Below are 17,453 nucleotides of genomic sequence, written 5' to 3'. Positions count from 1 at the left end.
GGCACTGGGTCAGCCAGGCAGGGGCCGCTGTGTCCTGGCCAGCCTCGGGCCCAGCCACACCCCCGGGCCAGGGGCCAGCCCCGGCTCCAGGAAGACAGACCAAACAGGTCTGTCCAGCGGTCCGAGCTCTGCTTCCAGCAGCCTCGGTAACTGGAAACCACAGGGGCAGCCCCTCTGCAAAAAGTGTTAATACCAAGAGGCCGTCCCGCTGCTAGACAGACACTCAGAAAATGATAATGACATGACCTCGCCTTGACTGGTCGGTGACTTTACCCAGAGGCGGCCTCGGCACCAGCCTGGAAAATAGAAGGACATGATTTCACCTCTGCTACCTTCTCTGACCCAAAACTGCCAGCGGAAGTTCTTGTTGTTGTTTTTTTTTTAAGTAACTGCCTGTCATCCCACACGTCTTCTCCCCGGGGTCTTTGGTTTCCTGGCGGAACCGCGTGAGTCCATGGTCTGTGCCCCTGGGGGTCACTGCCCCGTTTGTCCTGCTTTGCCACCAGCTCACCCCCGGAGCCTGGCAATTAGCACCTGCCCAGGGAAGCAATGCCCCTGCGGGCTCACTCCCTGCATCAGGAGAAATGAAAAATGACGCGTTGGTGATGGACCTCACGCCTCTATGGGCAGTGGTGGGAGCGCGGCTGCAGGAGCGGCGTCTACTTTGTCTAGTGGCTGGAGCCGCGCTGAGAACAGAAATGAGCAGAAGCCCCAGAGAAGCTTCGTCAGAGCGAAGGGCCTCGGGGCCTCGAGCCGGCCCGGAGCCCTCCAGCCCCGCCAGGCTCCCCTCGGGAGGGATGAAGCGTCCACCCCAGGGTCCTCCCTGTAATGTGACGCCTTGTGATTGCTGCTGCGTCCGTCAGGGCTGGAGTCAGGCTTGTGTTGTTCTTTTCACTTTCTGAAACCCTTCCAAGCACATCGCCAGGGTCACGCGTGAGGTGGGAGGGACTCCTGGAGGAGACTGAGGCTGAGGGCCGTGAGAGGAGCGCCCTCGGACCCGGGGACCCCGGCAGCACGTGGACCGGCAGCTGTGGAGTGGGGCTCTGGGCGCGGTGGGGCTTATTAGGCACAGAGGGCGGGCCCCAGGGGCCTGGGTGCTGGGAGCTTGGAGCTGCCACTCAGCATCTCGCTGTACCGGGGTCCCCTCCACGGCCCCCTGGGAGATTTCTCTAGATCTGCCCCCATGTTAAATACCCCAGAAGGACCCGCCCTTCTAAGGAGCCGACAGGTGTCTGTTCAAGGACTGATCACCCTCTGGCTCAGGGGTTTTGTAAACCCAGACGACGGGGTTGGAACGCTCCCAGTGGGGTCTCCCCCGGAGGCAGAGCTGTGCGCGGCATGGACCAGACACCCCAGACCCGCCCACGGCGCGCTGGAGCCGTTGCACTGCTTCCTGTTCCTCCTCCCATCCCCCTGCATCATTTCTGCTATTTCAGGAAGCGTCTCTCACGGTGCCCTTTGCCTAATTGGAGCGTGTTAATTTTGAAATGCCTGGAGCCAGAAGTGCTTGCAGAAAACAGATGTTCGGTCTGTGACCCCGAACTGCAATCAGTTCTCTCTTCCATTATCGAGTTGCTATTTTTGTTTTGCTCCTTCTGTCCTTCCCTAGTCACCTTTTAGGTATAAATAGAATTTGGATGCACCTGCTTAGAGAGCCCCAGTTTGTACACGTGATGTGAAACCCGTCCCAACATTGCTACAGCTTGTGTCATCCGAGATCCCAGGACAAGCGCTGGGATTGAAAGTGATGCCCATTGAACTTGGTCTTCAGACCCCACTGCCTTTCCATCGGTGTGGGGTGAATTGTCCCAGAGGCTCAGAGAGGGAGGTGCAGGTCAGAATTAGGAAGCTCAGAGTCCTCCACAAGATGGTGGGCCTGTCCACTTTCCGTCTGAAGCTGCGCTCAGCAGTGGATGTGACAGAATGAGAAGCAAGTTCCCCTTTTCTCTAAATCTTCAAACCCACTCCAAGGTCTGGACACAGGGAGAGAGAAGAGACATGTGTAAGAATAACAATGGTGCTTTCCAGGCCTCGCTGGTGGCTCAGTGGTGAAGAATCCACCTGCAAATGCAGGAGACTCAGGCTTGACCCCTGGGTCGGGGAGATCCCCTGGAGTAGGCAATGACTACCCACTCCGGTGTTCTTGCCTGGAACATTCCATGGACAGAGGAGCCTGGCGGGCTACAGTCCTTGGGGTCGCAAAGAGTCAGACACTACTCAGCAGCTAAACAACAAAGCACTTGCTAAAATGTTTATCCAGTGACAGGAAGACATCTAAGACCGCAGCAAACACCAGGGTGCATCGGAAGGGCAGGGTGACCGAACGCCGCAGGCGGCTTTGAGGCTTTTTGCTGCCCACTTGAAAGCAGGATGAGACCGCAGCAAGCGCCCGAGACGGGGGTCCGGGGCGTATTTCACGGACAGGCTCCATCTCTGCAGCTCCCAGTGTTGGGGAAGAGGGGTCTTGGGGGGACTTCCTGCTGCCCCCGCAGCAAGCCTCAGGGAGCTTTCTCGCACACTGTGTCTTGGGTCAGTCGGGCTCTCCGCAGCTGACGCACAGGCTTACAGAGGCCGTTCGGAAAGTGCACGGAAGCACGGCCACGCTTGCACACGCTGCCGCGTGAAGGCTGAGGGTGCACAGGCTGCACACCCACTTCTGGGACCGGCGCGGTGGGCACTGGAGTTGGGATTCTGCCCCGGGCAGAGCAGGGGCAAGTGTGGGCCGAGCACCGTCCCAGAGCGGGGGCCCCCGGGTGCCGTGCCCTCTCTGGATCCCCGAGTTATCACTCAATGTTTCAACTTAAAATACGCGCTGCTCTCCACCCGGACGAAGCCCCAACAGCTCACTGCTGGGGGACCGTCTGATTGCAATGAGCTCGCCTCCTTATACGTGAGGACTTGCAAGTGGGGGTCTGTGTCTCCTCCCAAGGGGTCAGCCTCCTGGCCAGGACCACCTCCCGGCTCCCAGTGGAGGCGGGTGAAGACTTGGCCTCAGTGTTGAGTGAGGGGAGGAGCCGAAACGGTTGGGCTTCAGCCTCCAGATGCAAGAGATCTCCTTCGGATGAAATGATGACCTGTTCTGTGTGTGTGTTTACTGAGATACAGTTGACACGTATTAGTTTCGGCATTACGACATAATAATTTGCTCTTTGTATGTATTGTGATGTGATCACCACAATAAGCCTAGTTGAAATCTGTCGCCACACATAGTTGGCATGTTTTCTCCTTTGGATGAGAACTCTCAGGATCTCCTCTTTCAGCAACTTTCAAACATGCACCAGTCTTCTGATCTATAGTCAGCATGCGGTACAGAACCTCCCCAGGACTTATCCGTTGTAAACTGGAGATCCGTGCCTTTAACCCCATCACCCGTTTCAGCTACCGGAACCCCCTCCCGCCCCTGGCCACTATGCGTGTGGTTCTCTTTCCCGGAAATCTCTTGTGTAAACAATGCCCCCTCATCGTGGAAGCAGGAGATGGGCTCTGCTGGAGGTCCCTCCCTCCCCGCCCCTACCCATCCTCTGGGAAGTAGCAGGAGGACAAATATTTGGTGACTGGCCCAGCGCAGACACCCCAGGGAGAACGGCCGGTGTCTGGGGGGCCAGGCTGGGAGGCCGACAGGCTTGGTAATGGCTCGTGTTTTAACCAGAGTGCGGAGCTCGCCCTGCGTATTAGACTTCCCCTGACCAGTGCCTGCGTCAGGGAAGTGCCTGCGTGCACACACACACACCCGTTGCGTCAGCACAGAAAGCGGCATCTTTCCATTTCTGGAAAGGATTACCAGTTCAGTGCAGTTCAGTTCAGTCACTCAGTCGTGTCTGACTCTTTGCGACCCCATGAACCGCAGCACGCCAGGCCTCCCTGTCCATCACCAACTCCCAGAGTTTACCCAGACCCATGTCCATCGAGTCAGTGATGCCATCCAACCACCTCATCCTCTGTCGTCCCTTCTCCTGCCCCCAATCTTTCCCAGCATCAGGGTCTTTTCAAATGAGTCAGCTCTCCACATCAGGTGACCAAAGTATTGGAGTTTCAGCTTCAACATCAGTCCAGTAACTCAATTCCTAATGAAATCTCTTCACCCAGGGCTTTAAACGACCAAGTAATGGGAGGCTGGATTAGCTCACTTTTCCTCCTCCGAGGGCTCCCGAGTGCACACCCCAGGTCCACGTGTGCACACGCGGCCAAGGCCGCCCTAAACCCAAGGGGAGCCCAGCGGTCAGCGGTCCGCGCGTCTGTGCAGGCGGCACCTTCTGCAGGGTGTGGTCTGGCGGGGTCCCCGCTGAGGCGGGAAGAGTCTCGAGACCCAGGCCCACCCCCCGCCTGTGCCTCTGTCACCCTTGACCCTGGAGGGGGTCGTACCTAACCTATTATAGCTTCAGTTTTCTCGTCTGTAAAATCGGTGGTGAAATCTGCTTTCTCGAGTTCCTGAGAGACTGGGAGCAACCCAGACAGGCCGCTGCATCTGTTTGCAGACCCACCTGTCATAGGCCTGGTGGAGCCTATGGAAGGGCCACAGGCTGGAGCCCCGGGAAGGGCCCCGTGTTCCCAGCCGGGGCCTGGGGGGCCCGCCAGTGAGGCAGGCTTGGGAGAACGTGTGCTGGCAGATTGCAGCCAGACCCTCTCCTGGTTTCCATGCCCTGCCGCGGGGGTGCACGTCTCCCCACGATTGACACCACCTGCTGCCTGTTCCCAGGGCGATCTGACTGAACCCAGGCCTCCCATTCCCAAATCGCCTGGGTGGAACCCCTGGCCCACACCTGGCATCACCAGGCCCTGCCGTTCTGGCGCCCACCTCCCTTCTCAGACAGGCATCCCGGGCCCTGGGGCTGCCCCCCACCTCCCCCCACACCTCAGCATCATCCGTCGCATGTCCTGCCCGGCTCTGAACGCCTTTGTGTTGCTCCTTAAAAGCAATCAGCGAGGAGTCAGGCTTGGAAGAACGTACGTGAGGGGGTGCCCTTGAACCCTGTCCAAGGCAGTCACCGTGAGACTGTCAGACCCCAGAAGTGGCTGGCTCTCTGACAGGTGCTCCGAGGGCCTGTTCAAGTGTGCAGAAAAGTGTATATCAATGGAAAAGCCCGACTTAGCCCCTGGACTTGAACAGAGGGGTCTGGAGGCCTGAATCCGGGAGCAGCCGGAATAGGTGTCCCGGGACGTGCACAGACCCTGTGGTGCGGGTGAGGGGGACGCGGATGGGGTCGGTGTCCTGGCAGCCGGGGGCATCTGAGCTGCTGGCTCCCAGTCGTGGGGGGACGATGCAGAGGAGCAGGGCTCTTCCTGCTGGTACCTGGTGGGGGGGGGGGGTGGCGGATGTGACTGACCTGTCAGATGCTGCTTGAAGCAGATTCTACTGCGCAGAAATGATTGAAACTGTCGGGCTAAAATCAGTGTTTAGATGTCCCCAAAGCCTTTGCCCTGGAGCCACGGCCCCCAGGCTCCTTGTGGACGATGTGGCTCTGTCTGTCCTCAGCGTAACGTGTTTTCGGGGTGCTCCTGCATGTGTCAGAGCTGGGGGAGAGGCTTGGTGCCCGGGGGGGGCACAGGTGGCCCCTCCCCTGCATCCCCCCAGCCCCGCCGACCCTCAGCCCCCGCCCCATCCTGCCGTCCCTGCAGAAGCTGTACAGAAAGGAGATCAAGCCGCCCTTCAAGCCAGCGGTGGGCCGGCCGGAGGACACCTTCCACTTCGACCCCGAGTTCACGGCGAGGACGCCCACAGGTGTGTGCGGGCAGGGTGGGTGGCCTGGGCTACTTTCCCACAGGGGGTCCTCTAGCTCTGCCAGGTGGGGCCAGGCACCCCGGAGTCAGAGGGCCCCACGTTCAAGGGCGCGTCCAGGGGCAGTCACCCTCAGGTCTGCTTGATGTGCTCGTCTCTCTGCTCATCGTAAAGGCGAATGTGGTGGAACCACCTCTCCGTTACCCCCGGGGGACGCCTGGCCTGGAATCTCCCCGGTGCTCCTGCTCCTTCTGCTCCCTCTTGGCCTGAGGTGCCGATTCCAGGGACTCACCCTGGCACGTTCGAGAAAAGAAGCTCGAGGCAATGAAAGTCCCATCTAATTAGCGGTTTTATGGGAAGAGGGAGGCTGTCAGCCAAGTCTGTAAATGCATGAACTGTTGATCTTATTCGTGCAAAGAACCAAACAGCTGTTTGAAACGTTGCGTCAGCTCCTGTAGCTCAGCAGATGGACTCGCGAGTTTAGCTTCCACGATGCATCCTGAATTACTCCTAAGCTCTACCAAAGTCAGTCAGAACTGGTCAGCTCCCTTTAAAAGTTGTCATTCTGTGATATTAATGGCAAGCCACTCCAATATTCTGCCTGGGAAATCCCATGGACAGAGGAGCCTGGTGGGCTACAGCCCGTGGGGTCGCAGGGAGTCGGAAGGGCCTGAGCGACTGCGCGTGTGTTGACTTTTTTTAAATACGATGATTGTCTTTGTCTGCCCAGGTGGCCATAGTGAAATACCGCAGACTGGGCAGCTTCAACTACAGAAATTCATCTTGGTTTCCCATGAGAGCCCTATCCTGGGTTGCAGACGGCTGCCTTCTCTCTGTGTCTTCACGTGGCCTCACTCTGTATCCGAGAAGAGAGAGACAGAGGTCCCTGGGGTCCTCCTCCTCTGATAAAGACAGCAGTCTGTTGAATCAGAGCCCCACCCTTATGACCTCACTTACACCCTCAAGACCCCTTCTCCCAGTACAGTCACTCTGGCCTCCAGCAGGGGAATTCTGTGGGACACAGTCCAGTTCATCACGGTGAAGCATGGTGGTTTTGTCTTAAAAAAAACGTAACAAGCCCCTTCTGGAGACTGTGCCCACCCTTCAAGTGGCTCAGTGGCAAAGAATCCGTCTGTGATGCAGGAGACACGGGTTTGATCCCGGGGTCAGGAAGATCCCCTGGAGGAGGAAATGGCAGCCACTCCAAATAGCCTGGCAGGCCACAGTCTGCAGGGCCGCAGAGTCGGACACGACTGAGCGCCTGAGCGCGCCTTATCCTGGAGCTTGGGTGGGACACGTTCAGCCCGTTGCAGCTACTGGGGCTGCGTGCTGTGTGCATGGGCTTCCCCACGCTCTGCTCACTGCTGTTGCTCAGTCGTGTTTGACTCTTTTGCGACCCCGTGGACTGTGGCCCGCCAGGCTCCGTCTGTCCACGGGATTTCCCCGGCAGGAACACTGGGGTGGGGTTGCCATTGCCTGCTCCTCTCTCACTGTTCAGTTCAGTTCAGTCGCTCAGTCGTGTCCGACTCTTTGCGACCCCATGAATCGCAGCACGCCAGGCCCCCCTGTCCATCACCAACTCCCGGAGTTTACTCAAACTCATGCCCATCGAATTGGTGATGCCTTCCAGCCATTTCATCTTCTGTCGTCCCCTTCTCCTCCTGCCCCCAATCCCTCCCAGCATCAGGGTCTTTTCCAATGAGTCAACTCTTTGCATGAGATAACCAAAGTGCTGGAGTTTCAGCTTCAGCATCAGTCCTTCCAATGAACACCCAGGACTGATCTTCTTTAGGACGGACTGGTTGGATCTCCTTGCAGTCCAAGGGACTCTCAAGAGTCTTCTCCATCTCTCACTGTTACTGAATGAAATTGTCTATGATTTAAAAGACAATCATGAAATAAATAGACAATCAAATACGACATATCAAGTGGATAACGTTACAACAGAGAATCCACTTGGCTTTCCACACCACCGAGGAGCCCTTTTGGGATGTGAGCTCTGTGCAAACACAGAGGTGGGGCGGGGCGGGGGTTGTCCGTGGGGCCTGGAAGGCACCTGTGGACCCCCACAGAGGAGGCCCCAGGACCCGAAAGGAAGTGGATGCTAGGCGCTATCAGTTTGGGAGTCGAGGCACAGACACTCACTGGTCTGTTTCGGATCCTGCAGCCCCCAGGTAAAACCAAGACCATCCTCAGGGCCAGAGCCCGCCAAGTGAGGCCTGCGGTTGTGGTCGGGGGTGATCAGTCGCTGCTGCAAGATTTCGATGACTGCTCAGGAGGTGGAGACCCAGGGGGTGTCCTCTAGGAAAGAGGGCAGGGTGCTCACCCAGCTCTCAACGTCCTCGGGAAGTCCTGTGTGTTGGAGGTGAGGGGCGGCCAGTCCTTCCTCTTGGCAGCACTGACCCAGTTCACAGACTCAGGTGGACTTTTTAGCCCCAGAGGTTGGAAAGATGGAGCAGGAAGGGGGATTCCATCCTGGCTGTGCCCCCAGCTCACCTGAGCAGGTCACCGTCCACCCCCCTCCGTGGCTTACCCAAACTCCACGGAACCCAGAAAGGGTTAACTCCAGCAGAGGACTCTGCCTGTGGCAAGCACCCTCAGGACCTCCAGGTCCTTCGTGAAAGGTGCACAGTTTCACCAAGGGTTTCCATCATTTGGAACTGTGTTTAAAATCCTGAAATACAGACCGGATTTGTGTTCCCTTGCAAGAAAATGCTAATGCAGTCAACTCTGAATTATTCACCTGTGCTTGTTTTTTGTATCATCCATGAAGAATTTAAACCCCAAACTAGTTGGCCTGCGTGGTTAGCGGGCTTTTTTAAAAGCACATCATATATCTTTTGTGCAGAGAATTCAAGTTTATTTTATTATTAGATAAAGGAAAACATAGACACAGTGCATTTTAATGCTATCCAGAAATAGCTTTTTTTACCCCTTACTATTTGGATTTCTCTGATCAATTGTACTTACTGAAGGACCCGATTTGCCTTTGAGGAGGTAGTAATTGAAATGCCAAGACATAGAAAAGTAACTCTCTGTACTCAAAAGAAACCAGACTGTTCTGAGCATGTGATTCGAGTTCATGACTGTGAAAGGGCAGCAGATGCGGTGCAACCCTGGAGCAGCGGGTAATCCATGCCCTGTGTCAGACTTGGACGCACCATCGGAATTTTTTGTCGCGGTCTTCAAGTCTTTCATTTTTAGCTTAAGCTGCAGCTAAAGCTGGTGGACTTTCCCTGACGACACACCAGCTGCTCTTCCGAGTCTGCTGACCCACGGGAGATGCCAGCCTAAGATTTAAAAGCACAACAAACAAGTCAGAAGTCACTCCTAGGATCAATGAAGGTTGACTGTACTCAGCTTTAAATTTCCTTTCCTCCGACTCACACGTTTGCCCTTCTTTTAGTACTGAGCTAGAAGTCGGTGTCCCCAGCCGATTGTAAAACACGTTAAACGTTACGGCTGCCCCTACCGCGTGGTCACATCTAGCCGCACGGACCAGTGCTGGCTGATAACCTCTCGTGAGGTCCGTGTGAACTTCAGCTGGTCTCTCCTGGGTCTGAGCAGGAAGAAGCACCCCGATAGAAGGCATGGCCCCGGGCTTCACACCTCTTTGACGGTTGAAGTCCTTGCTTACTTGATCCACAAACTTTCTCCATTCACCCGGGAAGGTGTATCAGTTCAAATTTGCAGGACGCTACATCCCGCCCGCACAGACTCCCAGTTGCTGTAACTGAGCCTGTATCTGCTCGGCCCTCAGCCTGTACATGGCTCACCCTAGATCCTGGCGTGGGCTCGAGTTCTTCATCCAAACCTGCACCTCTGGGCTTGACGGTGGCTGAACTGATGCTGTGCCCCTGCGCTTGGTGCAGACCTCACGCAGGACTCGTCACCTGGGGGATTGTTAAGAGCAGGCAGACCTCAAAGCCAGAGTTCTCTGCAGGGAAAAAACAGCCAAATCCGGCCAGGGAACAAAACCTCTTTGCGAGGCGCTTGCTGCCTCTGCCGTCTCGGTGCATAATTTCCACATGCTAGAAACTATGCAGCTGAGTCTTAGGCTTTTTAATTAAGCTTCTTCAGTCTAGCACGTTGGCACCTTACTTCCAAGTGCAGTCAGCTTTAATCTCAGTCACTCAGGTGACTCTGGAGCCCTTTGCCAGGTCGACATCAGGGGCTGAGACCCGCGTCCTCGTGGTCAGAGGTGCTGAAGGGGGTGGGCCAAGCCCGCGAAGTCCCCGTCACCCTGTGAGGTCTCCCTGGAAGAGCCGTGGGGGCTGCCCGGTCGCAGCTCGTGGTTTAGCTCCCAGGTACGGAAGGAGCACCCCAGTTGCCTTTCCCCCAAAATAAAATGCTCAGGATGAAAATGCACATTCCTGCAGCAGCTGACCCCCACCAACCCCCTGCTCCAACTGACCCCCCACCCCACCCCACCCCACCCCGCTGCTGCACCAGGAAAGCCTTAGTTTACATATTGTTTCCATGTCAAAATAAAGTATTCAAACCAAGTCACGAGAATCGCTCGTGCTCAGGTCACGTCCAACTCTGTGCGACCCCATGGACTCTAGTCCGCCAGGCTCCTCTGTCCATTATTCTACAAGCAAAAATGCTGGGGTGGGTTGCCGTTTCTTCCTCCAGGGGATCTTCTTGACCCAGGGATCAAACCCAGGTCTCCTGCGGCTCCTGCATTGCAGGCGGATTCTTTAACCACTGAGCCACGTGGGAAGCCCAAGGGAAAACAAGTAGAAAAGCAAAGGCCCGCTCCTATGGCCTTTCCAGTCCCACTTGCCAGCGTTTTCTAGATAATTCAGATTTAAATTTTGCATATATACATGGTAAGAAAAATTTAAATCCACATTATATACTTTATATGTTATTATAATTTATTATTTATAACATATGTGCCGCACGCATGCGTGCTGGGTCGCTTTAGTCCTGTCCGACTCTTTGCAACCCCATAGACTGTAGCCCGCCAGGCTCTTCTACCAGTGGGATTCTCCAGGCAAGAACACTGGAGTGGGTTGCCATTTCCTCCTCCAGGGGATCTTCCCGACCCAGGAATCAAACCCACGTCTCCAACATCTCCTGCACTGGCAGGGGGGTCTTCACCACCAGCACCACCTGGGGAGACCCCAGTGTACCGACAGGGCTTCTTATATTATTATATGTTGCTTACGGCCTTTTTGTAATGTGCTTTAGAATATATTAAGATACATATTTTTGATTTTTTCTCCCGGTGGGTATGCTGTACAGCGCATTTTCTCTTCTTCCACTTGACCAGCTGTTTTGTTAGTTGACACGGCTGTGTCTCATCCTGGGCCTCTTGGTCTTACTAGTGTCACCTGCACCCGGACCAAGCGTCCTGATGATGTGGACACAGCTTCATTGGCTGCAGCAACAGTTACACAACATGGATGCAGCGTGGTTTCCTTGATGATAAATATCCAGGTTGTCTCCAGGATTTTTTTTGCTGTTACAAATGTTGCTAAGACCAGCGTTTTCTACATTTGTTTCTAATCACCTTAAAGTAATTCTGTGGGATAGGAGAATCACTGCTGCTCTTCAGAAGGCAGGTGGATTTATGCTTAGGTAGACACTCCACGTCAGCCTTGCAAAGATTCTGCCGACTTGGGCTCCCACCCACCACTGCAGAGCCAGCCCTGACCAAACCCGCACATGCCTGGTTAGCTTTTGCCGATCTGTCAGGCAGCATGTTACCCCGGTTACCATGCCCCCATTAGAGGGACTGAGCGACCTTTTCAGGTAGGAGCGTCGTCCGTTCCCTCCCCCATTTTTCTTCTGGGCCTTTCCCCCTTTTCTCACTGGTCTCCAGGAGCTTTTTGCATAATAGAAAGTTTTGTCTGTTATATATAATGCAGATCTTTTCTCTCTGCCGGTCTTTTATACTTTTGTTTTCCTTAATGGTGAACTTGAAACAGGACCCATCTCAGCAGCAGTCAAGCTTTCGAGCAAATGCCCAGAGCTTAGAGGGGTCAGCGCTGAAGGGCTCCCTGAGGGTCTGGGAGCAGAGCGCCCTGCGTGCTGCGGGCGGGCCCCTTGGGATCCTCGGGGGACAGAAGGGTCACCCTGCTGGGCCTGCATCCCTGTGCCCAGTTCTGCTGAACCGAGACACTCAGTGTGTGGCCTCCTGGGCCCTACCCACAGTGACAGCTCACCCCGAGGTCGCTGGTGGCTCTGGGCTCCGTCTGGAGCGGGCAGGGCAAAGGGCTGTGGCTCAGAATGAATATCGAATACTTTGTTATCAATGATCATCCTGAAGTTTTTGTTCTGAGTATTTTTGCTGTAGTGAAAGTGAAAGTCACTCAGTCGTGTCCAACTCTTTGTGACCCCATGGACTGTATGGAATTCTCCAGGCCAGAATACTGGAGTGGGGTCCCCCCTTCTCCAGGGGATCTTCCCAACCCAGGGATCAAACCCGGGTCTCCCACATCGCAGGCGGATTCTTTACCAGCTGAGCCACAAAATTAAGTGTGGTTTCTTACAGCTCGGCCTCTCTGATCTCAGTTTTACCTCCTCGTCTGAGACACACACACCCCTGTGCACACACACCTCACACCTACACACACTCACCCACACAGCTGCACGTGTGCACACACACAGCTCACACACGTGCACACACACCACAGGGTTTCTGCACCGCGTCGTGGCTCAGCTCCCCTGGAAGGCTGATTCTCTGCTTGTTACCTGCAGACTCACCCGGCGTCCCCCCCAGCGCCAACGCCCATCATCTGTTTAGAGGATTCAGTTTCGTGGCCTCCACCCTGGTCCAGGAGCCCTCACAGCAAGATCTGCACAAAGCCACAGTTCACCCCATCGTGCAGGTAACCTGCCACCGTCCAGGCGGCCCCCCGCGTCCAGGTGGCCCCCATCATGCAGGGCCCCTGTAGAGCCCCTTGGTTCACTCCCCCACCTCCCCAGGGTCCCAAGTGTCCACCGTGGTGGACGCCCCACATTCATCCTAAGACAGAAGGAGTCCTGGGAGAATGTCACCGTGCTGTGTCTGGGGTCAGAGCCCAGCAGGGCTCACACTGGGGGTCTCCTGTGCAGAGTCAAGGAGGCACCCCAAGAGAGCAGTTGGGTTTGTGGGCGCCAATTGCCATCATGAAATGTAGTTTCGGGGGGTCAGTGAAAGTGCCGTTCTTATAAAGGAGGTCTGCACGGCATGAAGGTGAGCACTGTACAGACTGTCACGGCATCAGGACTGCTTCCCCTTTAGGAACCGAGTCTGGGTGCGCTGGATGGCCTTGGAAGGCCACGTTCCTCTCCCCAAGGCCCTTTGGGAAAACACAGCTTGTCTAAAGCAGAGCGCTGTGGCCGTGTCACCGTAATGGGTGACTTTGTCTACACCCTGAGGCAGCAGGTGGGGATGGGGAGGGGCGTCAGGGGGTGGGATTTCCATCAGACGTTGGCATCCAGACCCCGCTCTGGACACAAGCACCAGAGCCGCCGCCTGTGTCTCAGGGCGTCTTACCTCTCCCCTCCGGATCCTCGCTCCCTGGGCCCTTTGGGGAAAGCAGGCAGGGCGGCCGACCCAGGGGCCTGACCCGAAAGATGGGGCCGCTGGGGTTGCGATCCGGAACCACCGCCAACCAGCCCTGTGACCGTGGTCGGAGGCCGCCGCGCCCGCCTGGCCTCGGCGTCCCCGTGTGCGCAGGCTGGAGCCCCCTGAGCGCCCGTGTTCGGAGCACGGGAACCGGAGCCCCCGACCCCGCTCTCTGCCGCTGTCTCCGCAGCAGCTACACGGGAACAACATCCACTTCACTGACGGCTACGACATCAAGGAGGACATCGGGGTGGGTTCCTACTCCGTGTGCAAGCGCTGCGTGCACAAAGCCACGGACGCCGAGTACGCCGTGAAGGTAAGAGCAGGGCGCCCGAGCGCGCGTCTGCATCCGCCGGCCCAGGGGCGGGCACATCCGGCTTCGTGAACATCCTCTCAGGCGTCTCTGTCCAGGCTCTGATGTGGGCAGTTCCGTTTCCCGTGATATCAGGTCACTTCTTAAAAAGCTATTTCGCAAATCATGAGTCTGTTCTTCTCCAGGCAACGGGTAGGCAGGTACTGAGCGCCTTTAGTAACTTTCCACCTGAAACACTGGGACAGAAGCTTTGGGTGCTCGGGATTTTAGAAAATAGAGAGTTGGGAGATGGGCAGTGCACCTAGGGAAGGAAGGGAGGAAGGGGCGGGGGATGAGGAAGGAAGCTACCATCACCAAACTTAAATCGGAGATAAACAGACGCAGATATTTTGTAACATTTGCAAAAGCTTCAGCAGAGAGCTGGCAGTTTTACTCTCAACATCAGGCCCAGTAAACAGTGACGACTGTCTACCACCCAGTTTGGCACTCTCTCCATCCTGCCTTTTGCTTCTGTAATTGTTGCTAAATTCAATATTTGATCTGGAAATCCAAAATATCAGTTTCTTGCATTTTCTGGTTGGTAAAATGTGGACAGTCAAAGCTATGCTTTTTCCAGTAGTCGTGTGTGGATGTGAGAGTTGGACCATAAAGAAAGCTGAGCGCCGAAAAATTGATGCTTTTGAACTGTGGTGTTGTAGAAGACTCTTGAGAGTCCCTTGGACTGCAAGGAGATCGAACCAGTCCATCCTAAAGGAGATCAGTCCTGGGTGTTCATTGGAAGGACTAATGCTGAAGCTGAAGCTCCAATATTTTAGCCACCTGATGCAAAGAGCCGACTCACTGGAAAAGATCCTGATGCTGGGAGATTGAAGACAAGAGGAAAAGGGGACGACAGAGGATGAGATGGTTGGATGGCATCACCGACTTGATGGACATGAGTTTGAGCAAACTCCAAGAATTAGTGAAGGACAGGGAAGCCCGGTGTGCTGCAGTCCATGGGGTCACAAGGAGTCAGACATGAACAAGCAACTGAACAACAAAAATGTGGGTGAAAGCTAAAACTTTCTGCTAAAGTCATAATCTAACTTTTGCGAAAAGCATGACATGTGCATTCTCCCTCCATGAGGGTGAGAGCTGGTCTGTTCACCACTTGCCCACTCAGCTGGCCAGGAGACGCTTGAGGACCCAGGTCCAGCCGATGGTGTCGTGGCGATCAGGGCACCCTGGCTTATCCCAGGATGGCGCACGTGACCGTCCCCTGCTCTTCAAGGAGCCTCTGGGGACAGATGGAGCCTGTGCAGCAGGCAGTGGGGTGAGAGGAGTTGTTCCAGCCCCTGTGATCCCCTGAGCTCCGAGAAGATTGTTCGAAGCGATGGCTGCGATGCCGTGGCCTCATCCCGCCCCACCCCCAGCTCCTTGGCCACTGCTGGGAACAGGTACTCCTTGTGTCCAGTGGGACATCTTCCCAGTGCCTCGCACCCCGAGGACACACTCAGCCCTGGCGAAGACACCAGCCCCAAGCATCACAGGTCCCTTGGTTTAACTGGGGCTGGGAATTTATGGCTTTGTGACAAATATATCTTGAATTCCTCAAACAAAACAGCGTGTTTACATTGGAGGAAGCCTCAGTCTGTGCATTCCGTGGGTCTGTGGTCGTCAGCCTGCCCAGCGTCTTGACCACATCGAGGAGCAGTTGATGGAAGGAAGTATCGCAGGATTTTAAGTCCCTGGGCGGGTGGGGTTGCGGCTGCAGTGGGGTCACCCCACATGTCGGTCTGATGTGTTTCGGGGTTTGGCTCAATGAGGAGTTTCAGTTTTCCTTGTCCTCGGGAGGATTTAATGGGATCTCGAACGATGCTGTTCCCATGTCCAGATGAGCCGATGGGGGAGAGGAGACCCAAGTCCTGCGTCGACGAGAGGACTTCAGTTTTAAACATATTTCACGTGCTTCGTAAGCCTGCAGGCGCTTCTTAAATTCTTTCTGCGTGGCTCATCCATCACAGAATTTCTCTGGACAGTGTGTTGGGTGGCCAGCAGCAGTGCTAGAGACAATCGAGGCTTCCGCTGAGAGCGGAGAAACGTGTCTATTGTTCAAAGGCGCCCGACACTGGTGCCCTTCCAGAGCGCAGCCTGACACGGGAGGTTTCTGAAAATGAGCCCCCGCGGACAAAGGCAACGGTGTCTTTTCCCCAGCGTCCCCGTATCCAGCTCTTACCAAAAGACACCGTCTGAATTCAGCTTTATCAGCAACTGGCTCCTAACTTCATCCCCAAAGATCGGACCCCACGATTGGCATTTCCGGAGATTCCAGCCCGTTTCTTGGGCATTGAAGCCGGGAACTGTGGCTGCAGCTGATGGTGGGAGTCCAAGCTGAAGCTGAAGTCCCTTGAAGTCGAATCCTAGGGGTTCCCTGGACATTCAGGGCAGGTGGGCGTCGCAGGGACCGCCCTCATGGTCTCCGAGCCCCTGGAGGGTCGTGGTTCGCCGTAGGGAACTTGCTCGGATTAGGCGAGGAGGGAGGGGCGCCTGCCAGTGAGACGCGCGCCCGGGACCCTCGGCTGCCTTGGGGCACGGTTACCTGCTCACCGAGCGTCGGCTCCTCCATCTGGGGGCAGACGCCCCGTTGGGATTTCCTTCCGAGACGAAAGCCGGCGGGAGTCCCATGGCAGAGAGCGGAAGTCCCGCGGCAGGGAGCGTTTAGGACGAGCCCATCTGCTCCCAAAGCTGCCCGGCCCCCCTGCGGCTCCCCGCTCTGTTCCCTCTCCGGCGTGTCCGGGAAGAACTCAACGGACGCATGTGTTGGCTCTTCTGTGCTCCGCTGACCTCACGGGCAGCAGCGCCGCACTTATTGATGGAGAAGCCCAGAAGCTGCCGGCTCCTCGTGTTCCCGGATGTGACGCGGACCCCCGACTCGGCTGCGAGCGGATCCCAGCTCCGCACTCTCCCTGTTGATCTCCAGCGTCGCCTCTCTAGGCCACCGCGGTGTGCAGACCCCGCGCTGCAGACTCTTGGACGGAGACTGGGTCGGTTTCATTCGGAGACCATCCAGTCGTGTCCTCAGTGGCCTTCAGGGAGGGGGCGGGAACGTCCGCTCTGGGTGCAGAGCCGCAGGAGGAGACCGCGGTCCCCGGACAGAAGGGCTGTGGGCGGAATACACGGGCCTTGCCTGAGGCCATCACACCGGGGTGGTTCTACCCCCAGGAGGAACACGCCCCGGGGCAGGAGCCGCTCCTGGTGTGTGGTGCCCAGAGGTCAGGGTGTTGCCCCAAATCCCACACAGGACAGCCCCCCCGGTGCCCCAGAGACTCAGCCTCCAAGGTCAGGCGTGCCGAGGTTGGGAACCCCAGCCTAAAGCACAAAGATAAAGGAGTGTGAGGTAGACAAATCCGGCAGCTGGTGTCTGGAGATGAGGGCAGTTTCCTTCTCTGCGGAGCCCCTGCTTACTGTCCTGGTAGCTGGGCGGCCGTGCACCAGGAGCACGCTTCGTGCAGGGCAGGACACCCCCTCGCTGTGACTGAGCCCGGGCCGGGTGCGGCCCCTCTGAGGGGCCTCGGGGCCAGTTCTGAACCAGCAGCCTCCGAGCTCAGGGTACAACTCACAGTGGCTCTCACATTCCTGGAAATGTCACTGTGTTTTGCTTTAAGTTTATCTCAGCCTCATAAATACCTACTTTGGTATTGAAACTACTCTGTCATCACATTAACTGCCATTTAAGTTAAACTGCAATTTCAGTTCTAGGGCTTTATACCAATATACTGAAACCAACCTACCCGGGTATATGCCCCGGAAACAAGAGTGCTGGGTTTGCACTTGTTCTCAGCTGCATTTTTATACTCGGGTCCTGAGTTAGTGAGACCACATGG

General features: G+C 56.1%; 1 protein-coding gene across 5 annotated transcripts in view; it reads left to right on the top strand.

Annotated features, from left to right (window-relative positions):
* The window catches only part of RPS6KA2 (ribosomal protein S6 kinase A2), a 279,876-nt gene that overhangs the window by 238,713 nt on the left and 23,710 nt on the right, over positions 1-17,453 (top strand). For all 5 annotated transcript variants that reach the window (XR_006267302.1, XM_043457442.1, XM_043457444.1 and 2 more), the window contains exons 12-14: positions 5,617-5,719; positions 12,425-12,555; positions 13,468-13,593. Coding sequence is in view for 4 of the 5 variants with exons in the window: in XM_043457442.1 (XP_043313377.1) it covers positions 5,617-5,719; positions 12,425-12,555; positions 13,468-13,593 (360 nt within the window). In the remaining variant the exon portion in view is untranslated. The remainder of the gene's footprint in view (positions 1-5,616; positions 5,720-12,424; positions 12,556-13,467; positions 13,594-17,453) is intronic.

This window comes from Cervus canadensis, chromosome 33 (assembly GCF_019320065.1).
Source record: "Cervus canadensis isolate Bull #8, Minnesota chromosome 33, ASM1932006v1, whole genome shotgun sequence".
NCBI lineage: Eukaryota > Metazoa > Chordata > Mammalia > Artiodactyla > Cervidae > Cervus > Cervus canadensis.
This window is presented reverse-complemented; position numbering and strand designations above follow the sequence as displayed.